The sequence below is a fragment of the Leptosomus discolor genome, chromosome 22, assembly GCF_034619465.1.
Source record: "Leptosomus discolor isolate bLepDis1 chromosome 22, bLepDis1.hap2, whole genome shotgun sequence".
Taxonomy (NCBI): domain Eukaryota; kingdom Metazoa; phylum Chordata; class Aves; order Leptosomiformes; family Leptosomidae; genus Leptosomus; species Leptosomus discolor.
Genome location: NC_141412.1, coordinates 396491 through 421712, shown reverse-complemented (window position 1 = coordinate 421712; position 25222 = coordinate 396491). Strand labels below are relative to the sequence as shown.

Below are 25222 nucleotides of genomic sequence, written 5' to 3'. Positions count from 1 at the left end.
CCTGGCTTTGCCTCTCCGTCCGGCAGGCACCTCTGCCGCGCAGATGGCTGCCGTGGGCCTTCCCTGCTCCGGGCTGTGAGCGGGGGCGAGGGCTGACAGCACCCAGGGATGCTGCAGCCCCCCTGCCCACCCGGCCCCCGGCTTCCCTCCCCACCCAAACGTGCTCCATCCCATCCTGTGTCCTGGCGGGGGAAGCGCCGGGGTCTCCTTGGGTGGTGGGATGGGCCGTACTGGGGGAGCAGCGGGTGCTCGGGGCTGCGCGCGGGGATGGCACCTCGGGCAGGAGGGAAGGACGCGTCCCACCCCTCGCCTCCCCCGGGCCCGTTTGCAGGGGAGGGGGCTCCTCCCGCCGCCGTCCGCCCCTCTGGTAAGCGTGGCCCTTTTGGCGTTGTCCCCCGTGGGTGCCGCGAGGCGACATGCCGGAGGTGGGGGCGATGGCGGCTCTTGCCCCCAGCCGGGACCCGCGGCGGCTCCCCGGGGACGCCTCGGCCCCCCCCCCCGCCCCGGCTGGCCGGCGTCCCGCGCTCGGTCCCGGGTGATGTCAGCGGCCTGCCGGCAGGTCTGGATGTTCTGCCAGCGTTCCCGCGTTTATGATCATCCGCAGATGTGCATCCAAGAACACACTGTACCCACAGCAGAAATTAATGCAGGCTTGACTGCCGGCCAAGCCGCGCACACGGGGGAGAGGAAGAAAGAAAACAAAAACTGTTTAATGCTGTTTATAAATTATACACTGGCTGATGAAAAATACATTTCTCTCTCGCGCGCTGCCCCCCCCCCCCCCTTCCCCCCCCCCCCCCGCCTCATCCTCTCTGCCTCGAGAGCCTGAGCTGAGACCAGAAGAATATGGTTTGCTTTTTAGCTCCTGTTTTGGCTGCCTTCCTGGACCCGGCCTCTGGGCCAGAGCCAGATGCTTTTTCTTCCCCCCCCCCCCCCCCGTGCCCTCACCTGATGAAATATATTTATTTTTCACCCGCTGCTGCCGCCGCCTCTCCCCATTCCCCTCCGTGGGCCACCCTCGTTATGGGCAGCGGGGTGCGGAGCGAGGTGCCGGGACCCCCCCGTGCCACGGTGCTCCCTGTACCCAACCCACCCGACGCACGTCCACCTTGTTGCTGCTCCGCACGCGTCCCCATCGCCACCCACCCGCTTCCCCCCCAGCTTTCGCCTGGGTGGGGGAAACTTCCCAAAGTTCCCCCCGAGGCCGCGGTGCTGGAGACCCTCTCTCGTGGAGTGGGGGGGGGGGGTGGGGCTGTTAAATGGGGTGAGAGCCCCCCCATCGCTCCCCGCGCCCTCGCCAGCCATTTATGCGGCTTTTGTGGATGTGTTGTTGGGTTTTTTTTGTGGTTTTGGGGTTTTTTTTAATACCACTAATGTTTATCATTTGCCCAACAGGCTTGACAGATTTTGTTTCCTGTCGAGCGGCGCGGCTGCGAAGCCCCCCCGGTTGCCAAGGAGCCGCCTCCCCGCACCGTCACGGGCTGATTTGGTATTCCGCGCGGCGCCCCGCCGCATTTCTGTATGCAAGACAAAGTGTTTTGATGGAGGACGATTGCAGGAGTGTCTGGAGGCTGTTTGGAGTTTTATGGGCTGTGCAGTACGCTCCGTGCTCGCTCGCCGCGCGGGGCTGCCGGGGCTTTGGATGGGGTTTGTCGTTTTTTCCCCGCCGAGAGGTGGCTGCTGGAGAGAGCAGCACTCGCAGGGTGGAGGAGAAGGGGGGATGATGTCAAAACAGGCCTTTTTTTTTTTTTTTTTTTGCTCCTGAGCTAAAAATCTGGATTTTGATTTTTTTTTTTTTTCCTTTTTTTAATATGAAAATACTGCCTGCTCCACCCATCACCATGTGGCGTGGGAGTCGGCGGCGCTGGCTGGCGAAGGTTGGGTGATGGTGTTGCTGGTGGCTTCCCCCCTCGCCCACCCCAAGCCCCCGCTCCATCATTCCAGGCGCTTTCCCAGCCTCCCCAGGGCGGCCGGTGAGATGCTGCCGGAGCATCCTGCCCTCCAGAGCCGCTCGGGGGATGCTCGTGGCGCTTGGCCCGGAGAGCTGCCAAACACCCCCACACCCCCCCCAGGGTGTCCGCCGGTGCTGCCCCCGTGGCTGCTCCCCGCTCCAAGGCAGGGAGGCAGGTGGGGAGATGGCCAAGGGAGGAAGGTGAGGGTGGCAGCGAAGGGAGGAAGGTGAGGGGTGGTGGCAAAGCAGCGGGCATGGGCGAGGCTCGTCCGATCTGCTGCCTTAGGCTGGCGCCCGGCGCGGGGGTCCCTCCTCGCCCTCGGAGGGCTGCGCCTCCCTTTTCCCTCCGATTCAGTCGTTGCCTTTTGCTGGCACGTCGGGAGAAAGGGAGGCACAGCCGTTTGCCTCGCTACATGCACGCCGGCTCTGCGGCTCCCTCTCTTTTCGGCCCTTCTTGGGTTTCTCTGGTATATTTTTTTTAGTGCGGGGATTGTCACGACTGTCTCTTCCACTTGGGCGAAACAGGGGAGAAGGGAAATAATAATAATAATAATAACAGCAGCAATAATAAAAATCAAAAAGCAGCTTGATGTGGGCAGAAGAAGAAAACAAGAGAATGGGGTAGAGAACAGGCTAAATTTAAAATTGTAATTGGCTGACTTCCACAGGCTTGCGGGTGTTTTAATGACTCATAATAACTTCATTTAAAACCAGCTGAGCAGAAAATAGATTGGAGAGGAGCCTCAGGCCATTATGGATTTGTTTTTTTTTGACAAGCTCTGTTTTCGGCAGCCAGGAAGGCACTCGCGGAGGGCTCGGCTGCTTCGCTCTCCCCGAGTTGGTGGTCTGCCCGACAGAGATTGTATAGAAACCGGGGCCGGCTCTTTTTTTTTTTTTTTCTTCCCCTTTTTTTTTTTTTTTCCCACTGATTAAAAATAGATGCCTTGAGGTATTATTTTAGCATCACTGTGGTTTGGTGCTTTTTTTCCTTTGCACTTTTGATGTGGTAAATGGAACATAAATAAAATTGTTTTTGAAATTACTGAATTAATTAGGTAGTAAAGCGACGACAGTGCATAAATTTACTTGGCAATTTTTTTTTTTAATCCATATTTCCCCCCCCCCCCTTCCACCTTCTTGCCAATTACAGCCTGTTAATAATATATAATCCCAAATTTTTATTAATCCCCTGTGCTGGGGGAGGGGGAGGCGAATCTGTGTTGCATCGTACCGGCGGGGCCGTCGAGCCGAAACCGCGGTGGGGAAGGGCCGGGGCGTTGCTGCCACCAGCCCGTCCTCCCCCACCACCCTCCTCCCCGCGCCGCCGCGGGAAATCGCCCGTTTCCCATCGTTCTCCTCCTTTACCCATCCTCCTCTTCCAGAGGATGCTCGCGGCTCCTCTCTTTCCTTCTCCCTTCTTTTTTTCCGGGCTCCAGTTGGTGGTTTTGGGGTGCCTCTCCCCAGCCCCCCGGAGGCGTCTCTCGCAGCCGGGGACGCGGGGAGATGGCGGGTCGGTGCCTCGCGAATGGAGTCGGGGAGGGGAAGGAGGCTTCTGCGGCGCCGTCCCCCTCCTGTGCAGGGCGAGGGGTGGGAAAGGGGGGGGGCCGTCGAGGGGCCGCAGCCCCGCAGTGAGGGCCAGGGCGGCAGCGCGGGCAGGCAACGGGGCGGCGCTCGGGGCCGCTTTGGGGCGTTTTACTGCTTCCTGCCATCCCCCGTGCTAAAAGCGGAGAGCCTGGCTCTCGTCCCCCATAAAGTAATTAAAGGGAAGGGGCGTTGGGAGGTACTGTTGGGATGGCAGCGGCTCAAAGCCGACGAGCTTCTCTGTTCACTCCCACCTGGCTGAGCGTGGCTCGGGGGCAGCGAGCTGGCAGCCCCTGGCTGAGCTCGTGGGGATGCTCGCCGGGGTGCCCGCGGGGATGCTCGCCGTCACCCTCTCGGGCACCCCGTTCCCCGGAGCTGCTTTGGACCCCGACCGCGCTGCCCGGCCTGGCCAGCCCGGGGCCGTTCCCTCAGGTTGCTTTTAGGGGAAGCAAAAGGAGCTCGGGCTTGCCCCTCCGTGCGGCTCTGCTGCGGGGCGCCGCTGACCTTGCCGAGGCGGGCACGTCGGGCGGCGATGACCGCGCAGATAGCGCTGGACGGAAAAAGCGGCGGCTCCTCGCCCGTTCGTGCCAGCCTCTCGCCGCGGGGACCTTTATTAGGCAGAAGCTATAAATTTGCTCGCGCGGATATAAATGTACAGCGGGGAGGTTGGTGCCAACTGCGAGGCTCACGCCGAAAGGCGGCTGATACTTGGCAGCACGCGGAGTCCCGTCCCGTCGGGAAGATCATCCGGAGATATCCATATACTGTAGGCGATACGAGGCGATCGCTAAAAATACCCTCCCCGAACTCGTGTGCGTGTTGGGAGAGGCCGGTCATCTCTATGGGTGTCGTTTAAAGCGCGGGGAGGAAAAAGCGAGAGGGCGAGAAGAAAGCCCTGACGCAGGCTCGGGATGCGCTGCTTTCACGTACGTCCTGCTCCCTTTAATAACAAACATCGAGCCGCGGTGGTTTGTTGTTTTTTTTTTTTTTTCTGAGCCCTGTTATAATAAGCTCAGATGTTGGATGACATTTTTCCTGGTGACTCACATAGTAAAATTAACCTTGAACTATTTACATATTCAATCGCCGCCCTCCCTCCTCCTCCTCCTCCTCTCCCCCCCCCCCCCCTCCGCGAGCGTGTGTACATTACAGGAATCCTGGCTCCGTATCAGTTTTTGTTTTGCTGATGAGAAAAAAAAAAAAAAAAGGAAAAAAAATTCCCCCGCCTGGAGTACACATCTACTTGAGGGAAAGAACACGCAGTCCTGGCCTTTGGAAATTGGCAGGCGGCGTGCTGTTCCCGCGCTGATAAGAGGTACTGTAAATAAAACTGTACGGCAGCGCCTGCTGTAAAATGCCCCTCGTCTGTACTCATTGTTCTGACAGCTCCGGCTTTTTTTGGGGCCGCTGTTTTGGTACACGCTGTGCTTCCTTATGTAAGCGAGCGCGCCCAGCTCCTCCGGCGTTTCGCCCTGTTTATTTTCGCCTCGCCAGGAATTTTTGCTGTCCGGCCCCCCCCGGGGCCAGATGCTGGCCGCCTTTGCCGTTCCTCGCTGCTCCCGGTCGGAGACACGGCGTGGCTCTCGGGGGGGCGCGGGGCACCGGCACATCTGTCCTCCCCCCCCACGCAGAAACGAGGGAGGAAAAAGCCGAGCCCCGTGTTTAGCACGACCCCAGCCCGCGGATGCGGCGAGCCCCCGCCAGAGCACGGCGTCCCCCCGGTGCGTGGCAGTGGGAAGGGGTCCAGCGCCAGCCGGCTGCTCCTGCCCGGGGAGGGACCTGTTGCTGCGGTGGGTCGCCGTATCCTCGTGGATCACGCTTCGCAGCGGTGGGGCTGGCAGAGCTTCGAGTGGCGATGGAGAGCCATTGCCTTGGCAACTGCCGGCTGCGCATCGCCCGCGCCGGGGCGTGCCGAGGCGGAGGGCAGCGCGCGGCCGCTGCCCTATCGATCCCCATCTCTCGCCGCTCCGGCAGCTTCTCGCCGTCCCGGGCACGTCGCGCTGCGCTCCCCTCCCTGCCCTGGGGGAAAAGGAGGGGACCGCCTGCGTCCGCACGATGCTCCGCGTCCCCGAAAGCACCCCGGGCGCGCGCCCTTTCGGCGCGGGCAGGGCCAGCCGCCCCGCCGCCCTCCTCGCCTCGCCCCGCAGACCCCCTTTTTTTGTGGTCGTCGCCCCTCGGCGAGCGGCCGCGCGGCCCGCGCGTGCGCTCGGGTTGTTTTGAATGCAAACTTGACATCGCGGCGCGGGCGGCGGCGGCGGCGCACAGCATATGCACAGTAAACAGGCAGACTGTCGTATTGATTAACAGATGAGACCTCTATTATCGATCAGCGCTTGGCGAGAAAATTTATCACTTTTAATTTCGCCGCTGCCAAATATTTCTGCCTGCGAGCCAGCCGTTACCGAGACAATTTAAAGGCGAAGGAATTCTCTTTTCAGTGCATCTCGTGCTGCCTCCTCTCCCCCCGCCGCCTGTTCTGCGCACCTCTCTCCAAACCTCATCGTGTCGGTTGGGGCGGGAAGGGGAAGGCAGGCGCTGTCTGGACCCTGGCGATGGCAGCACGGCACGCCGCAGAGCGATGCTCCCCCCCCCCCCCCGCCCCCCTCTCCTCGGAGGCTGCTCTGTCACGCTCGGCTCCTCACAACAGATGAATCAAACCTCGAAATCTAAGAAATGGGTCCGCGGCTTTGTCCCGGCAGCGATGCTTCGGACGTGGGGTGTATCGTTAATCTGGTTTTATCTGAAGTTGCTTATCTGCTGCCGGGCATCCTGTTTTTCTCCTCGCCTGAACTAGCGGCACGTGTTGATAAGTGATTTTCTAAGAATTCCCCCTAATGCCGCATCTCTCTCCGATAGTCGAAGACGCTGCCGAGCTTCTCGCTCAGTCGCGCCCTTTGGGCCGCGTCCCCGCCCAGATGCATCCTCGGGTACCGGGCGGCAGCTGCGATGGGAAGGGGCAGGAAACCAGTGACAATTAGATCGGTTACAGCGCTAACGAAACGCGTTGATGCCTAATGATTTAAAAAAAAAAAAAAACAACAACCCAAACCAACGAACCACCAAATATTTAATTTCTTCCTGGCAAGCAGCTCTTTGTTGTGCGCGGCGCCGCTACGTGCGAGCAGCGGGGCGGCAGGGTTAAGCAAGGCGCTGCTTTGCGTGGCTGGGGGGACACACACACACACAAAATATGCCAGCCCTCCCAAATTCTGAAGTCCTGCGGTTCCAACGGTGGCGCTGGCCGCAGCGACGTCCCCCGCGCAGGTTTGGGCGGGGGTCCCTCCAATAACCCTCCTCTCCCCTTTCTCTCCCCAGCGGGCGCCAAAGCCCTGGTCTGCGATCAGTGCGGCGCCCAGTTCTCGAAGGGAAGACGCCCTGGAGACGCACAGGCAGACGCACACCGGTACGTGGCCCTCCCTCTCTCTCCTTCGCTTAGGCGCGAGATTAACCTTAAGCTTAGGCTGCCTGTGCAACCTCTTGCCCAACGGAGAGCTTAACCCTTTGCGGCTCCCGCCTCTGCCTGCCCAGGTCCGTTTCTTGACTTGAACGTGATCGAGGTAAGTCAGATGCGGTTTTTTGCTGAGCTCGTGACGGGAACTGGTTTCGTTGCTCGCGGTGCTGAAGCCTGCGTGCCAGGCGTTTGCTGCCGCCTTCCCTCGCTCTGGTTTTGCGGGGCGCATCGCGGTGGTGTTGGCGGAAGGAGGAGCACAGCCTCAGCACCGCTCGCTGGTCGCCCGCGGTTTCTCGACCCGCGTGCACTAAAATTCGGCTGGCGCGGTGGCACTCAGCCGCCACGCAGGCTTAGGAGAAGCTTCCCAAGGGATAAATACCCTTGTCAGGAGCATTTATTGGGATGCTTGGGAGCCTGAGAGTGACGAGTAGCAAAGCATTTGCAAATCCCAGCCTACGCCGATAGGCCTGTTGCCGTTTTTCAGAGCATTAACAGGAATAAATGCCTTGCGCCTGGAGCTCTGGGGAGTTCTGTCACGCTGCCGTGAGGTGTGTGCGTGGGTGCAAGCGTCTGCTGGCAGTCGGGCTGTGCAGCCGCCATCGGGGAGCACAGGGAGCTCTTTATGCACCTTGCAGAGGCCACCTTGCCCAGGGAGGGTTCGCTCTGGGGTGCGGCGGAATTCGGAGCCGGGGCCGTGGCAGGTGGAGCCTTTCAAACCCCCAAAACCGGGCTGAAGCAGGGCAAAGCGCCCGCTCCTCCCGTGCTATACCGGGCATGGTTTAACTGAGCACAAGCTCGTCTTTCAGTGCCGAAAACCCTGACGAATGCCCCTAACGGCCGAGGTTGCGCTCGGGAGGCGGCAAGGCGACATGTGGGCTGGCACGGAGAGCCCGGCCGGCTTCACGCCGGGGTCTGAGGACCGACGGGAGATGCAAAGTGCTGTGTCACCGGGCGCGAATAGCTCCGGCCGTCATCCGATCTGGGAGCCGCGCTGGCCCAGCACCAGGTCGTAACTTGTAAAGTAATTGCCCTCCTTTTGCGGAGTCGTGCAGCTGCAGTTCCGCGTCTTCCTAAAAACAGCGTAGGTCGAGGAGGAGGAGGGAGAAGGCTTGCGCTGGGGCAGCCGGCAAAGCCGAGGGACTGGCTCTGCATGGGGATGAGCGACCCAAGCCCGGCAGGGGTTAAAGGTGGCCGAGCAAGCAGCGGCTGGCTCCCCGTTCCCTTCTCTTTCCGGAGCTGTTGAGCACCCTGGGGCGGTGGGTGGGAGCCCTGATCCCCTCGGTACCCGGGGCTCCGTAACCCCGGGAGCGGGTGCCATCGAGCGGCGCTCTGGTGATCGACGCCTGCGCCCGAAAGCATCCCGCGGAGCGGCGCGGCCGCACGGTTCTGCTCACGGCCTTGGGATTAAAGCCCCTTGGTCGCTCAAACCTGGGGGCCGGCGCGCGCCAAAGCTCAAAGGGCGGCAGGAAAACGGCGCGCGGGGCGCGCAGCGACCCGGGGGGACCGGGTTTATCGTCGCCGCCGCCGCCGCAGGCTGTGAACGCGGGTGGCTCAGTTACGCGGCAGAGAGGGGCTGGGTGGCCAGGACAGCCGAAATGAATCGCTTCCTCTCCTCGGGCGGCATACAGAGCGCCCTGCCCTGGCACGGAAAGCATCCCTCCCCTGCCGACGCTATAATTAGCCGTGTTCCCAAATAACGGCATCTCCCAGAAAGGATTTTTTTGGGGGGGGGGGGGGGGGGGTGTGCGTGTCCTCCCTTTGCCCTTAGCGGCACGTTGGTTGGCAAAAGACCTCCTAACCTTCCAGGCAAAAAAATAGCTCTTTTTGGTCGAGGCGCGGGTAGGTTCCTTCAAGGCTGGCCTCGCAAACTGGGCAGCGTGCGTGTGGTACGGGCTGAGCGAATGTACCCGCTTCGCTCAGAAACACGGTGTTTAGGGGCGGGGATGCGGGACCTGCGAGCGAACTGTCACTGCTCGTCCGAACGGCCTGCAGCTGCGGAGCTTCTCTGCCCCAGACGGCCAGGAGAAAGGGTTCTCAGGGTTTCTTTTCAGCGCGTGTTTCTCGCGGGAGCAGTCAGGAACCAGGACCCCCTTTTTCTCCCTCGTCTTTTTCCCTTTGCCCTCGCTACTCCTCCGAACAGCCGTGCAAAACGCGAGGCCAGCCTGTTGTACACGGGCTGTGTCGAATGCTGCCCCTCTCCTCCAGCAGAAAACCTCCGCCCTGCTTTCCGAGCCAAGCTAGAAAATCCTAACGGAGAAAAAATTGTTTCTGCTTGTTAGCCCCAAGTGGGCTGTGTGCCGTCCCACCGACCCGGGACCGGGACGCCCTCGCTGGGTCTTCGCTGTCCTTGGCCCCCGTCCCGCCACAATAGGAAAAGCAGCGACTGGCTCGGCCCGTCTTCCAGCAGCACGAGCTCGCTGCCACGCTGCGGGGAGAGCGTGGAAAATTCCCTACCCGTCTCCTAAAGCCCAGAGGAAAAACCAAAACGCGTCGAGAAGACAGCCCGAGTGCCCCCCAGGCAGCGCCGCTGGGGCTCGGCGTGCCCGCAGGGCTCGTGTTGGTGCTAACGGGGCTCGGGCTCGCTGCCGACCAGTTTAAATATCAGAGGTGACTGGTCTGGAGTTTCCTCCCGTGTGCCAAGGCAATTAACGCGCGCAAGCGTGTCCGCGCTGGGCAGCCGGTGGGGATTTATCCTGACCCAATTCCACGCGGGCACGCTCGACGCCTGACACGGGCACCTCACGCAGCGTGGTTCTCCGTCGGGGCGCGGTTGGCGCTCCGGTTCGTGGGGGCAGCGTGCCCCCAGCCGCCCCGCGGGGGATGCGCGGGAGCCTTCGCCCTCCCCTGCCCGCGTCCCTCACATCCCCCGGCTGGCAGTGCCAGGGCACAAGTAGCGGAAAAGAGTTGATAAAGCCAACGTGTGGCTGAAAATTGAAAAGCCATAACTCTCCTCCTGCCTTTTTTTGCCCTCTTTTTTTTTTTTTTCTGGGATGTTGGTAGCGTTTTGATTTAATAGTTGGCCAAACACAAGGGTCTATTTTATTCAGAGTTTACAGGCCTCAGGGCTGTTATTCCTCCAAATTTAATAGCATTGAAATTGCAGGGTTGGCGATAATTTGCCTATCACTTTCTGCTCTCCCATTGATGTTTATTGTCAGCGGGATGGAATCTCAATCCGATTCACTTAGATAACATGTCTGTTAAACATTTAGATAATTGTGCCATCATTAACTTGTCACATTATTTTAGAGATTCGAAACAGTCGTGCGGTATAAGTGGAGGTACAAAGGGAGAAAACTCCGGCGCGCGAGAGCAAGAGCCCGGGCGAGGAGGCGGCGGCACTGGGACGTCCCCGCGCCGGGTCCTGCGGAAAGCGTCGCTCGGCCGGCTGCTCAGGCGGCTCAGCCTGCCTCTCCCTCTGGGCAGGGCTTTAAGCACTTTTTTCCCCCCAAAAAAATATTTCTGCTCCTGTTCAAAACGCGCCCCGAGGTACACGGTGATTTTTTTATTATTATTTTCTCAGTTACTTTTGCCTGAACGTCAGAGCGCTTGGCGTGCTTCTGGGGGGGAGCATCCCAGCAACGCCGTGAGCGGCTTGGGTTTGCAAGGGGGACGCGTGGAGGGTGGGGGACTGCGCCAGAGCTGCGCCGTCACACGGGCACACGCCGTCTCTGTCGTTCTTGGCAAATTGACAGTTAGTCCAGTTAATTACCTGTTCGTCTTACCTCCTTCCTTTTGCTTCGCTTTCTCGGCCTCAAAATGGTACCCGCCCAAAAACCGCCGGTGATGCTACAGACGTAGGTCGCAGTGGGCTTTTCGGTGTTGGACATTGAGGGTTTTGAGCAAGTGGAACGTAACGCGCGAGTTTGGTGGCACGAGCCATAAATCGCGTTGAAGCAGAAAGCCCGTTTGCCTCATGCGCAGTGTGGCGCTGCGGCCGAGCCGGCTCTCCGCCGGGACGCTGCTCTGGCTCCGCCGGCGGCTGGGGATCGCCTTGGTGGTGGCACTTGCCGCCAACGGCCGTCTGCAGCGCCCCTGCCCCGGCGGCGGGCGGCTCGGGTTCGGGAGACGCGATTCTCGACTCATCTCGCTGCGCCTTCTGCCGCGCCTCGATCGGAGCAGCGCCTGGCCACGAGCAGCCGGCGCGCTTCCGTACCGAAACCAGCCCGGCGTCTTCCCAGGGCTGCCTGTGACTTTCTATTACTGCTTCACAGGACTCCTGAGAGTTTCCAGAGAGCAGCTCGATGAGGCTTCTGGGGGAAATATCGCCGGATAGCATTTTTCTCCATAGCTAGAGATAATGCACTGTAGTATTAAGTACGCTTAGAGGTAATTATCCCTCCTGCGCTCGCTTCGGTTCCACAGTCCCGGCTGGGGGAGGGAGCGCGGGCGATGCCATGTGGTGATGCCCAGATGATGCTTTGCAGATTTTCTGTCGGATTTTGGGCTGCTCAGGTGTGGAAGCGCTGCGAGAGCCCCTGGGCGCTCCTCCAGCGTGCCGCTGTCCCCTAACGCTTCTGTCAGAGGCTGCGAGCAGCGGCGCGGGGCTGGGGTGGGCGTCGCTGGGGCTGTAGGGAGCACGGCACCTACGGAGGAGGCAGGAGTGCCCCACGGGGCGCCGGAACGGAGAAGATCGGTGCTGGGTCCAGGCTGTGGCTCCTGAGCTCGAGAAACAAATCTGGTCAACCGTCGCGCACGGAGGGTGCAAAGACGTCGCTCCTGGCGCCTTCAAATGCCAGCAGCGCCCAGCGGGAACCGTTGACCAAGCCGGGAAGGCCGGATTTGGGGCTGGGGAAGCTGCTGCCAGAGGTACCACCGGGGGTTTGTGGCTGGAAAAACGTGAAATGCCGTCAGCGAAGATGCTTTCGTGGTTGCTGTGACATCCTTGGGTACGGGCATCCGGCTGGAGCCAAGCGTGCCACGCGCAGGCGCGGCACCCTTTGTGCAGCGTCGCCTGTAGGTGTATTTAGAAGAGGGCTGGGAAAAAAACACTCCGTGCTTAATTTCGGCTGCTCGACAGGGAGCGGGACTCGCTCGCTCCAGCCTTGGGCTGTGGCAGAACGAAACCAAACCCGTGAGCTGAGGACGGGCGACACAGAGGCACCCGAACGCATCTGAAACACAAAGCCTTGGGTGTCCTATGTACCCTCGTGGCCTCGAGTTTGTTTGCAGAAAGGCCTGGAAGCAGGACGGGCACACACGGAGCTCGCCGGCCAGCGCGCGGAGCGGGATCGCCGGTGGCGCCTCGTTAGCACCGTCCCCGGCCGGGGGTGCGTGCCGCCGGCTTCGGCGGGGTCTCGGGTGCTGGGGGGCTCAGCACAGAGCCCCTTTGTCTGGCAGTAATGTCCTGTGACAGCGCCTGAAATCTGAGTCCCGGCGCGCATTCCTGGAACCGGGAATCTCCCGGCCTCCCAAAGCACGGCTGCGTTGGGCACCTCTGCGGCCAACGGCGGTGAAAATTCCCCGCGCCTCGAGGTGGGCTTGGCCGGGAAGCGCGAGGAGGCCGGGCGTCGTGCGAGCCGGCGGGCTCGCCGAAAACAAGCCCGGGAGACGGAAACGTGGCGGACCGGCGCGTCCACGGCCAGCGGCCAATGCTCGGCCTTTAATTTTCCTGTGCAAATACTATTTAGAGCGCGATGAGAAAAGCCCTCTCGCTAAGCTACGGAGAAATCTTTCTTGTCCTTTAATTCTAGATGAAGGGGATTAGTGTGAACATATTTAACCTCTGACCCGCGGACAAAAGCATTATCAAATTTAGTTGCCAAGTGGCTCCCCATTTAACCGAACCAGTGCAGTATCTCAGCGATTTTTTTTTTTCCCCTTTCCTCCCTTGGAAGCTTGAACGTCCATTGTTGCCCCCGGAGCACGGGGGGACATGGCAGCCCTCCTCTGCTCGCATTCGAGGTGCCTGTCAGAGCCCCAGCGCGGTACAGGCGCTGCGAGAACCCGCGAAGGCTTTGGAAAGCGAGCGGCCCCCCACCCCCCACCCCACCCCACCCCCGAAAAAAAAGCAAAGCTTTCCGTAGGTGGGGCTGGTTCCTCCCTGGTTTCTGGCCACGCGCCCACCTGCGATGGCTTGGAGGATGCTTGGCCATCGCGCCGGAGCACAAAGAGGCGCCTCTGGGACCCCTTTGCTCCTGGTTTCGCCCCGGAGCGGGAAAGAAAACGCGCTCCCGGGCAAGCTGGAGGACGCTCGGCGGGGCTTTGCAAAATGGGGCCAAAACGCGGGCCGGGAGGCGGCCGGGGTCCCCTGGTCCGGCGGAGGAATGCCGAGAGGGGCCTCCCGTCAGGAGCCGGTGTCCGTTTACAGTGCATCTCTCATAAACCCGGCGGCGGGGGCGAGGGCAGGGGGACCGGCCCTCCTGGTATGTGATTGATTATCTGGTATTTATGCCATTGAGGACTTTTCAGCGGCTCGGGGTCAGGGGGTCATCTCATGTGTCTTGCTGCAAATCCGCTTCCTTTTGTACAGTGCGGGCTGGGTGAGCAGACACACAAAAACAGCTTTTTCTTTTCCTTGGGAAAAAGGGGAGGGGGGCGGGCTGGTGTCAATGAATTTTTTTTTTCAGCCTTTCCTGAATAGTGTCCTTTTTAATTCCAAAGAACTTTTAATTAAAAGTAGCAGGAAAGTTCATCTCGACAAGGTTTAACTTACCTTAGCAGTTACTTTTGTCCCCCGGGATTCGCGTCTCCCCGCTTTACAAAAAAAAAAAAAAAAAAAAAAAGACCCCAAGAAACGGGGGAGAGGCTGCTCTCGGTACCGTTGCGCGTCTCCCCGGCTTTACCGAGAGGGCCTTTTCATCTTTTCTCTTCTTTTTTTAATGGGGGGGGGGGGGGGGGGGGGGGTGCGGGCATAATAAGCGGACGCTGCGAATCCCGGCTTTGTGCTTCGCGGCAGCCGGTCGCTCCGCTGGCCGTGCTCGGCCGGGGGCGGCCGCCTGCGCCACCAAAAGGGTCGTTCCGTCGGCTGGGATGCGAACGGGGGCCGGAGAGATCCGGGAGTCGGGCGGGCGCTGCTCTGTGCCGGGCGAGATGGCGGCGGTGGCAGCGGCAGTGATGGCGGTGGTGATGATGGGGCAGGGTGCTGCAGCCCCGTAGGCGAGCGCAGGGGCCCCGCGGAGGGTGGGTCGTAACGCCGCTGGCCGGGGACGTCGTCTGCTGTCCCCCGAAACCCTCCCGGCAGGGAAAAGCGTGCGCCCGCTGTGACGTGCCGGCTGGCAAACGCGTGCGGGGGAGAACCTTTGTCCGAAAAGACCCAGGGGGTGGCCCTCGGTGGACCAGAAGCGCTGGGTGAGGGTTTCGTCTCCTTGCTCAAGCTCTTTGTTTCACGATGGAGCGGTTTCTAACACTAGTTAGTTTTAGCCATCGCTGGGAAGGCAACGGGGGAAAAGGTTAGGTTTTCGACAGAAAGTCGCATTATTTTTTCAGCTGGTTTCGCTCCGAATTCTGATTGGGAAGAGGGAATCGGGGAAACTGGCGCGGTGACGATGAGCAAAGGCGTAGGTGACAGCTTCCCTTCCATTGCGGTGCCCAGAAACGCTGCCGCAGTTTGCCTCCGGTTGCCCCGGGGAAGCGCTTGTCCTCGGGAAGGGCAGGGATGGGTCTGCACCGTGTGTCTTCCTTGGGAATGACAGCGATGGCTCCGGCGTTCCCCAGGGCGGAGAGCGATGGGACAGGCTTGGGGGAGAGTGGCACCAAGGGGAGATGCTGCGCAAAGGTAGCCAGAAACCGCGCAGGTCAATGCGTTAAGGCGTGCCTCCAGCCTCGGCCAGGAGGCTTTAGGGTTTGCAAACGCCTTCGAACGACGGTTTGGCCTGGGGGAAAAAAAAAAAAGTAGAAACGAGGCTGGAAAGTGCAGGTGCGAAGCCTCCGCAGCGCGTTCCCGGGCTGACGCGGCGTGAGGAGCTTGGGCACCTCGCCTCCCCCCCGCTGGGAGGCGGGAGCGCAGTGCGACGGGGTCGGCCCCTAGAACCTTCGTCTGGTTTTCGTGGCTCTTCCCACGTGCTGGGGAGAAGGGCTTCGGGCGGGAGACGCTCGGCGGCGGCTCGTCCCCTGTGCCGGTGGCGGCGGCGCGCCCGGACCGGTGCGGTCCCTCGCGGGCGAGGAGCTGCCCGCAGCCCTCGGTTCGCAGGCAGGTCTGCGCGCGGGGGCTCGGCGCCCGGCCCTGGCGGTGGGGGCTGTGCCGTGGTCCTGCTCGGCAGCCGATCCCCCGCCCCAAAAATGCCCCCACCCCCCCCCCGGACGGACGCCGCGGTTGGGCCCGCGGGCTGCCTGGCAGCGCGTCGCCCAGCGCGGGTCCAGCTGCCGCCGTGATTGACGCAAAGCCAGTCTATAAATAAAGTCTTTCTCTCCTCTCATAAAGACTTTGCGGTTTAGTTTGCTTTCAAGGTCAAGATCAGACCTTTCTAAATAAACACATATCAAAGGATCATTAGCGGAGCAGCACTGTTAAATTGAGATATTAACTTCTGTCAGCCGCGCGTTTCCTTTTTGTTCTGTAACTCGCGACTGCGGCGGGTTTTTATTATTTTGGCCCTAGGCGGTAGCATCTGGCTTCTGTAGAGACTGTAAAAATTAAAAAGCAACACAAATCATTGCGAGAGAAAAGCAGTAAATTCAACGATAAGAATTTAAAATTAAAATGTTTCGTTGCTTTTATATTCCGCGAAACATGAAACGAATGAGTTGTGTGCCTGTTGCCATAAAGCCGCCGCCGCCGCTAATAGTCGCTGGGCTCTTCCCCTCCCCGCTCGCTCTCCCTCGTAATCGTCCTTGCCTGAGCAATCGCAGAAAAGCGCAACGAAGGACGGCGATGGTGGCGGCGGCGGCGGCGGTGGCGATGGCGATGCAGGGCGGCGGGGGCAAGGGGCGAGGTGCCGCCGATGGGGCCGGGCGGAGCGCAGGGCCCCCCGAAAGGGAGGCGAGCAGGGGCTGCGCTCGTCCCGCCGCGCTCAAAGGGAGACGGAGAGGTCGAGCGGGGAGGGTGTGACTAATGCGCCGGGTCACTGGGATGCGGGACCGCATTGTCCCCCCGGGTCCAGATGGCCCCCGGAATAAATCACCCCCGGCGGGCGCGAGCTGCCCGTGCCAGAGCCGCGGCTCGGGCCTTCTGCCCGCTCCCCCGGGCTGCTGCGGGCGCCCGCGTTGGTGCATCCCAGCCCGGGCGACGGGGAGAGCCGGGCTGCGGCCGGGCGGGAAGCAGCCCCCTGCACCGCTGCGGGAGCAAAAAAGTGAAGCGTTTAGGTTCGGGGTGGGGGGTGGGGGCGTTTAGTCCCCTGTGGTTGCAAGGTCAGTGTTGTACATCTGCCCTGAAACGCTGGGGGTTTTCTAGGCGTTGGTAAAAGCCGAGCGGGTGCCGGGGCAGCGGGCAGTGCTGGGGAGAGAGGGGACGTGCCCTGCCCTCCTGTTGCGGCCGGGGCGGCCGCATCCAGCCACCCTGGAGGGAAAATCAGGAGCAGAAGAGGCGCCGGCGCCAGCTGCTTCTTAAGAATTAATTTCCCGTAGTCGGATAAAGTTGGGAAGAAAGCGGCACTATCTCTGAGTAAATAATAATAATCAAACGAATGCCCCCTTGGGAGAAGTTGCCTTCCATAAAGATGTTAATTAGCACAGAAGCCGAGCCGTGGCGTCCGGAGGCAGCCTTTGAAACCGGGATGATTTGGTGACTCTGGCACGACGCGCGCGCATCTCCCGTGTTTATCATCCGGGGGCTTTTCCCCCCCCCCCCTCTCGACTTAACCGTGGAGGTTGTCGGGGCTGTTGGGCTGCCGCCAAGCAGCCAGCATCGGTACAGGTGCCGCCGTCACCCCGCAGTAGCGCCTTTGCTCTGATGCCACACCAGGGGGGTCGTAAGGGGCTGGCTCTGCCAGCCCGGCGTGGCGCCCTTAACAACCCGTGCGTCCCTGCCCGCGTGTGCAGGCGTCGTGTGTCCCGACAGCAGCGTTCAGGGAAGGGCTCCTCCACGCCGCCCCGCGGGTTTGCTTCGGTGCTGCCCCCGAAAGCGCCGCTTTTGGTGCCATAATAATCCCCAAACCAGCCACCAAAACCGGGTTAATCTTCTCAGCCCAAGCAGCACGCAATCGCCGGGGCAAAACGCAACCTCGGGGCCGGTGCCACGGGCCAGCATCCCCGGGACCGTGCCGGTGCCCACTGCTGCTGCCTGTCCTTTGTCACCCGTCCTCCTCCTCCTCGGCTCGGTGCCAGCGAGATGCGCGCGGCGGCCCCGGGGAGCCCTCGGCACTGAGCTGAGCCTGACCCCTCGGGTACGTGCTGAAGTCCCACCGGCTCTAACGGTTCCCAGTCCTGCCCCTACGTGCGTTGGCCGAGCAGGGCGGCCAGCCCCTGCCTCCAGCTGGGCCACCCACGGCCGGGCAGCGATGGGGGCTGGCCTGCAGCATCACGTCACGGCAGCGATGGGGCGGTGGGGACGTGCGTGGGGCTGTCCCAGGGGTGGACGCTGCAGGCGACGCGCCCCTCGCCAGCGGCGCTGCCGCCTCTCTGCCCTGCTTTCCCGCGGGCGGGGCTGGGAAGGAAGGGTTACCTGCAGCGCTCTGGCTGCAGTCGCCAGTGGTTTCTTCCTCCCCTACGGCTGCTTTTCATGCGCGCCAGCAGCCCGCAGCCTCCCCTGCAGCTGCAGCCAGCAGCGTCGTCCGGGAGGTGGAGGCTGGTAGGGAGCCCTTGACATGCTGACAGGAAAACGTCAGGCGTCCCTGAAATCCTGTCTCGGGGGAGCCAGCAGCCCTTGGGCTCCTGCTTTGCGTGGCCGGAATGCGTTGGAGCCGTCTGCCTCGGTCCTAGCGACAGCGGCGGTTTTGGCGCGCCCCTTTGGCACGTGCCCTCGCGTAGGAGAGTGCGTTAAATACGGAGATTGAAGGAGGAGCGAGTCTTGCTGAAGACCCTGAGTTTGCAGGGCACGCGTCGAGGGTTTGGGGTTTTACGGTGGACGCGAGGGGCGGCGCCGGCGCGCTTCGGTGCGCCCGCCCTGGTGCCTGCTGGCGGAGCCTTCCCGGCGTGCCCCTCCGCAGCCTCGGCTCGCGGGTTTCTGATGGCGTCGGCTCCTGCTGCAGCGGGCGGCCGGGCCTGCCTCCTCGCCCGAGCCTCGCGTAACTCTGAGGAACGCCAGGGCAAAGATGGCAGCGCCGAGAGGAGGACTCGGGGAGGGGCGGTTCGGTTTGCGCATCCCGACGCCGGCTCCGTGCGCCTGGCGACCGGCGGAGCCGTGCTGCCGCAGCTGGGGCTCGGCGGAGGATGCTTCGCCGCCACGGTGGCGTCGGTCCCCTTCGGTCCGTGCCGCCGGAGCATCCCCGCGTCGCCCGACGCCCACCTGCATCGGGGGTCCGGGCTCGGCGGCGCTGCCGCGGGGTCTGGGGGGCCGGCGGGAGCGCGCACGCGCGCAGGGGGGGGGAAAAAAACTTGAAGTCAAATGTCTGAAAGTCAGATCCCTTTTTAGTATGAATTTGCTGTATCTCATTCTGAGCACTAATTCCAATTTAATTGCAAGTGGCCTGAAGCCTCTTCAATAGGAGTAACAAATGGTTTGATTTTGTAAACTTCATCAGACTGCATTTTAAATGCGACACACTAGCCCGGCTCGAATGCCAATGAAGCACTGAAGTAGCTCTCTGTTTACTAATTATCCGTTTTTACTTCAAGCCACGCTGGCTGGCTTGTCTGATTAAATCGGATTTGTGGGATAGAGAACAGCTAGCAGAGTTTTCTCTATAGTAAACGAGATTGAAACTATGGGCCGCCTGGCTGCACACTGTAAATTATATTTCCTTTTAAAGGGGACGTGTCGCCTTTCTCCCGCCGGCGCGCCTCCCGCATCCTAAACTTCGCCGACACCCGCCCGGCTCCTTCCCGGCGCCGAGGGGACGCCCGCCCTGCCTCCCTCGCCCGGCGCCACGCGGGTTTGTGCTGTAATTCCTCCGCCGGCGGAGGCAGCGGGCGGGCGCCGGCGCCGCGCTCGACGCCTGCAGCGTCCCTCGCCGTGGCTTGGACGCAGGGGCGGAAAAGCCCCCGGCTACCGCGCGTCGCAGCTCGCCCGCCCGCCCGCCCTTGCGTCTCTGGCCGTTGCGCTTGTTTGGGTTGGTCCTGCCTCCGGCGAGCACCCGTCCCCCAAAACCAGGTTCCAGAGCACCTGCCGTTGAAAACTGCCCTGCGGGACGTGGCCGGCGCGCTCGCCCAAAGAGCGTCCGAGGCCCGCCCTGCGCTGGCTCCCGCCTCCGAGCCGCGCGGCCGCCGGCGAACGGCGCCGGGCCTGGCAGAGGCGCACAAGACCGGGGGGAGGTGGGCGAAGGTGGCCGCCGATGGCGGCGCCGCGCTTGAACCTCCCCGGTTGCTAAGACTTTGATTCCGCGAGCTTGACCTACGCCGCCCCCTCCCTCGGTATCTATCTTTGTGCCCGGGGGCTTTTTATATTTTAATTTGCTTTTGAACGTCCTGCAAAATTAATGGCGCGCTCGGGGCCATTGTGCGGCGTACAGTAGAGGGAAGGGCCAGCGGCGCCCGCCGAGAGCCGCCGCGTTTCCCGGGGAATGAATTGCTCGCCCGCCTTCGCCCCTTTTAATTGTTGACAGTAAAAAGCGTTTAAATGCCGCTTAATTTGTAATCATCTTCCCGCAAAAAGGGGAGAAACCATTAAAACGTCAGGGAAATGAATAAGTCCGTCTCTCGCTGGTTCGGGGCGGCGGCGGTTCTTTATCGGGGGTGATTTTTCTTCCCGATGGCTGAGGGCTGGCTCGGGGCTGCTCCGGCTGGGAGCCCAGGGCCGAGTCCCCGCGTCGCCCGGCGTGGCTCCCCTTGCAGCCAGCCCGGTGCTGCCGGAGCCCGGCTGCGGCAGGGCGGGCGGTGACCCCGGGCACCCTCACGTGAGCTTTCCCTTCTTTTTCCGCCTCCCGTCCCCTCGCCACTGGTAGGACACGGCTGCACGTGCAGCTTAAAAAAAAAAAAAAAAAAAAAAGGAGAAAAACCAGAACCAACCAACAAAACCCTAATTGAGCGCCCGCAGTGGCACGGTGCCCGGCAGAGCCCCTGCTCGGTGCCGCGGTCCTCGGCCGCTGGAGAGCCGTGTCGGCAGAGCCTGGGGGCTGCCAACGGGCGGTGCCTGACCTCGGGGCCCTCTGCGTCCCGCCGCCGGGCTCGACGCTGGGATACTTGGCCGCCTCCTGCGTCCGCCACCTCCGCGCCGGGCCGGGCATCGCCCTTCGCACCCCGCGGGTGCTCGGCTCGTGGAGAGCAGCTGGCGCCGGGTCGGCCTCCCCAGCTGGGGCGTGTCTTTATTTACTTAAAAATTAAGTAAAATTAAACAGTGCCTTTTGCGGGTCGTGGCACGCAGCGCCCCTGGGGCGGTGCCCAGCTCCGGGGGCACCGGCACCGCGAGCCCCGCCGGGCGCGTCCCCCCCCGCCCCGTGCGTGCACGAGGCAGCTCGTCCCCCATCGCTGCGGCTGCCGGAGTTGGCCCGTTTCTTTCTTTTTTTTTTTTTTTTTATTTTTTTCGAGCGGGGGCCAATTAGTTTCACAAATGAGGGCCCTACGGTGCCAGGGAGGATTTGTTACGGCCCCGCGCGCCGGCCCGGCGGCATTGTCCTGCCCTCCGCCCCCACGGGAGCCCATTGTCCCCGGCCCCAGCGGGGGCTGCTGGCGGCAGATTTATCGGGGCCGGCGTCCCGCCGGCCAGGGCCTCCGCTCCGCAGCTGGCCGCGGCGCTGGGGGCTCAGCCCCGGGGACCTTTGACCCGTCCTGCTGTCACCGCCGGGGCCGCCGAGGGCCGCGGGGCCGCATACCTCTCGGGATTTGCTTCGCACGGCCCGTTCGGGGCTGGCTGCTTTTTTTCCTTAATATTTTTTTTTTTTTTGTCTCGGGAGCGTTTTGTCCGCAGCTGCGTGGGGGGTGCGCGAGCCCGCGCCCCCCCCCCCAACCCCCCCCCCCAGGATAAATCCCTGCGGAGGGAGCAAGGCGGCAGCTCCCATGCGGGCCCGCCTCTCTTGTGGCTTTTATTCCCATCGCACCAGGGGCTCTTCGGAGGTTTCGGAGCGGCGTTTCTGGGCAGCCGCTGAGTGCCTCGCCAAAGCTGGGCCTGAGCATCCCTCCGGGCGGGTCCCGCATCCCCGCAGCGGAGCTGGCCGCAGCGTGCCGCCACGCCGCGGCGGGTGGCGGTGCGATGCCAGGGTGGGCGAGGGCTCTCCGGGATTGCCGCTCCCGGAGGCTGGAGGCGCGGGGCCGGCCAGGAGGATGCTGCCGGCACCCTGATGGCACCTGCCCGCGCGCCATGCCGGACCGCGACGCCGACACCGCTGCGGCGGGCGCCCACTGGCCGTCATTCCCCTGCCCCGGGGTGCAGCGGTCCCGGTGGGCTCCTCTGCGGCGACTCCGCCTCGCCGCCCGGTTCCCCCGGGCTGGTTTTGGCAGCGCGGCGAGCGCGCCCCCCCCCCGCCCCCCCCCCCGCCCCTGCTGTTCCTAAAGGCGGCGCAGATCCGTTGGTTACCTTGAACATCTTGCTGCTGCTAATGAATTGCTAATACAATTTTCTAGATAATTTTATTTCCATAGTCCTCACATTTTAATGCCTCCAAAAAGCTAGCATTTATTTGCCTAATCTCCCCACGTAATACAATTTGCACTGACTCGTAGGTTCCGAACAATCAGCTATGCGTAAACGAAAACAAATTGTTTAATAACACCAAGGTCTGATATTTTTATTGGCGGTGTACGACTATCTGGGGCTGGGGGTTATTTTTCCCTGCTTCTGCTGCTGCGTTGACGCAGCCGGTTTCACACCCGTGGTCGGTGGCACGGGGCTTGTGTCTGCGCGAGGGCTCGGGACTGCACGCAGCGCAGGGCTGGGCGCGTCGCCCTCCTGCCTGCGTCCCACCCCCTGCTCCCTGGGGCGGCTTTGCCGGGTGTTTCTTGGGGTCCCCTTTCCCCGGGGGCGTTACCAGGGCTGAGCCCGGCAGCTCCCGCAGGTGCGTGGGGATGCGGTGGTGGCCCAACAGCTGCCTTGCGTTGGGCTGGGGCTTCCAGCTGCCCCCAATGCAATTAAAACCCCCCTGCCCTCCTCCGGCGTTCCCCCTGCGGGGCCAGCAGCAGCAGGGTCGGGGTGGCCAGGGTTCCAACAACACCCAGAGCCCCACAGCTCTTGGGGCTCCCCCCCCCCTTCACTGCTGCCAGGTGGGAGCGGGGAACCCGCTGAAGGCCTGGTGGGGCGGTGGGATGGGGGTCCCGGGTGCTGGGTGGTGCCTGAGTCGCCTCTTCCCCCTTCTGCCGCAGGTACGGACATGGCCGTCTTCTGCCTGCTGTGCGGCAAGCGGTTCCAGACGCAGAGCGCCCTGCAGCAGCACATGGAGGTGCACGCCGGGGTGCGCAGCTACATCTGCAGCGAGTGCAACCGCACCTTCCCCAGCCACACCGCGCTCAAGAGGCACCTCCGCTCCCACACAGGTACCACGGCCCCGCCGCCGGCACGCTCGGGGCCCGGGCAGGCTTTGTCCCTGTTGGTTGAAAAGAAACAAAAAAAAAAAAAAAAAAAGGGGGGGCGTGGGGGTGCGGAAAGAAAGGCGCGCAACGGTCTTAGAAACCGTCAGGGCGACTGCGATTGAGGTGGTACGGATTTGAGAAACGAAACGGAAAAGAAAGAGCCGCGTGTGATAAGTTGATCCGGTATAAGGTGACATGTGACCTTCCTGGGGGATGTGCGATCGCAGCCGCTTCATCGGCTTACGGGGCGGTAGATGCACATAATCAGCCGGTGCTCGGCCCTAATGGGATTAGGGCGACCTGCGCTACGTGTAGCTGGCGCTTCAGTGCCGCAGCCCGCCGGGACGGGGCTCGGCTCCGGGAGAGCGGGGCTTTGACCGCCTTACGCCGTGTCCTCAAAGCGCCCGCGCCGTGTCCTCGGCTCCTCCGCCGGCATCCCCGGGCGGGACCGGGGGATGGCAAGGGGGCCAGGCCCCGGCCGCGCGGTGAGCTCTCCGCAGCGGAGCGTCCCTCGCCCCTCGTTTGCCCACGCGAGCCGGAGGCCCGCGCGCCCTCCTCGGCGGCGCTTTTGTTGCCGGCCGGGAGGGCAGCGCGTGCCGAGCGGGGATACCCCTTCTCCTCGCTCCTGTGCGGCAGCGCGCGTGCCCGCAGCCTCCAAAGGGGACATCGAAGCGGCTGCCGGGGGGACGCGCGGGAGGTGTCCCGGGAGGGGGGCTCCAGCCGGGCGGTGGCCAGCAGCTGCCAGACCCACACGTGGGCCCGGGCTCGGGGTCCCGACGTGGGGGCCGGGAACCGCGCGCTGACGCCAAGCACGTTAATGCCGAGTGCCGGAGCTATTTATAGCCGGTAATCCGGTGACCTGGGCTGCGGGTCGGGCCGTGCGTGTCCCACCCCAACCCCTGCTGCCTGAGCAGCTCCTGGCTGTGAAAAACCGCCAGGATCATCGGCGCTTTAGGGGCGCTTAATCGTGCCGCGTGGTTTCGTGCCGCACGGATGCGGGATGCCCACGCTCCTCCGGGGGCCGGGGCGCCCTGGGGGCTCCCCCAGCTCCCGTTTACAGGGCCGCTCCTAAAAACCGAGCCCGCGGGCCTGCTGTCTGCCTCGGGCCCCAAAATCGTGATCTTTGACTGTAGGACTGAAGGCTGAGGTGACGATTTGGGATTGGGCAGGGGGAGGCGAGACGCAGCTGCCAGCGGGCACCGCTGGCCTCGCCTTTAGAAAAGGGGGGGGGCCGGAACGCGCCCTGAGCGTCCTCCTCCTTCTCCGGTGCCCAGCCAGCGGCTGCAGGAGGGGGCGAGGGGCTGCGGGTCTCGGCTGCAGCACACGGGGAGGGAGTGAAATATCATTTTAAAGAGGAAGCGAGAGCGCAGGCATGTGAGTATATAACGAGAAGGACAATTTATGCCCAGGCACGAGTGCAGTTTGACACGGGGATAATGAAAAAACGTAGGTCATTGTGGATGACTTAAGCCTTCACAGCTGAAGAAAATGTATGAAATGCGGGGAACATTACACGCTTGGCAGCTCCGCACATCTGCAGCAGGACAAGTGAAATACAGTTCGCCATTCTTTACCATAAACTGTGCTTGTAGGATATGCGGCACAGAGAAATTGTAATTACAGTGACAAGACAAATCAGTAATATTTAAATATTCATGAACAAAGTCTCGGACGATCAATCTATCTTTATTGTCCTTGCCTTCGCGGCTGTAATAAATAAGTAGCTGGAGCCCTCACCTTTCCTTCAAATCCTTCTGCCTTTGGTGCCGAACCGGAGTTCATTTATCAGCTGCCCGGTCTGGAGCGCGGGAGACGCCCGGGGCCGGGTCTGTGCCGGCAATGCCGACTGGAAAGCCTGGGGATTGGTGGCGGGACGGTGGCGGCGCCCTCTGGTCCCTTTACCCCGCTGCGGACCCCGAGCGTCCCCTCCGCACAGGGATGCGGGGAGCGGCGTGCCGCGCCGGGGCGCTCCATCCCCCGGGATGGCGGCGGGCGGCGGGGGGGGGGGGGTAAACCCGGGCTGGGGAGCCCGTTTGGGCACGGCAGCGGCTCTGACACACGCGCGTGCTTGCAGGTGACCACCCGTACGAGTGCGAGTTCTGCGGCAGCTGCTTCCGGGACGAGAGCACGCTGAAGGGCCACAAGCGCATCCACACCGGCGAGAAGCCCTACGAGTGCAACGGCTGCGGCAAGAAGTTCAGCCTCAAGCACCAGCTGGAGACCCACTACCGGGTCCACACAGGTACGTGCTGCGGAGGTGGTCTCCGGTGAGGCCGGCAGTGCCGGACCGGTCCCCCGGCAGAGGCACCGGCAGCCGGGGATAAGGAACCATCGGATGCGCCAGCGCGTAGCCGTTGTAAATAGGCGATCAATAGTCGGATCGGTTTTGCTGTTCGCTACTCAGTTATCGGCTGCGCCCGGCGCGGCGGCGTCGATGCCGGGCACTTAATTACCGCCCGGCGGCCCCGACTGACACCCCCGTCTCCCCCATCTCCCGCAGGCGAGAAGCCCTTCGAGTGCAAGCTGTGCCACCAGCGCTCCCGGGACTACTCGGCCATGATCAAACACCTTCGGACCCACAACGGCGCTTCCCCCTACCAGTGCACCATTTGCCTGGAGTACTGCCCCAGCCTCTCCGCCATGCAGAAGCACATGAAGGGCCACAAGCCGGAGGAGATCCCCACCGACTGGCGGATAGAGAAGACCTATCTCTACCTCTGCTACGTCTGAGGGAGGAGGCGCAGGGGCAGCGGGGCTGAGTGGCG

The 25222-nt window shown here is 62.4% G+C and overlaps 1 protein-coding gene across 1 annotated transcript in view; it reads left to right on the top strand.

Annotated features, from left to right (window-relative positions):
- Positions 1-25222, top strand: part of ZBTB16 (zinc finger and BTB domain containing 16) — a 56303-nt gene extending 31081 nt beyond the window's left edge. The window contains 5 exon segments of the mRNA XM_086476850.1: positions 6848-6897; positions 6899-6935; positions 22251-22421; positions 24532-24699; positions 24958-25222. Coding sequence (XP_086332976.1) covers positions 6848-6897; positions 6899-6935; positions 22251-22421; positions 24532-24699; positions 24958-25187 — 656 coding nt within the window. The 3' untranslated portion in view covers positions 25188-25222.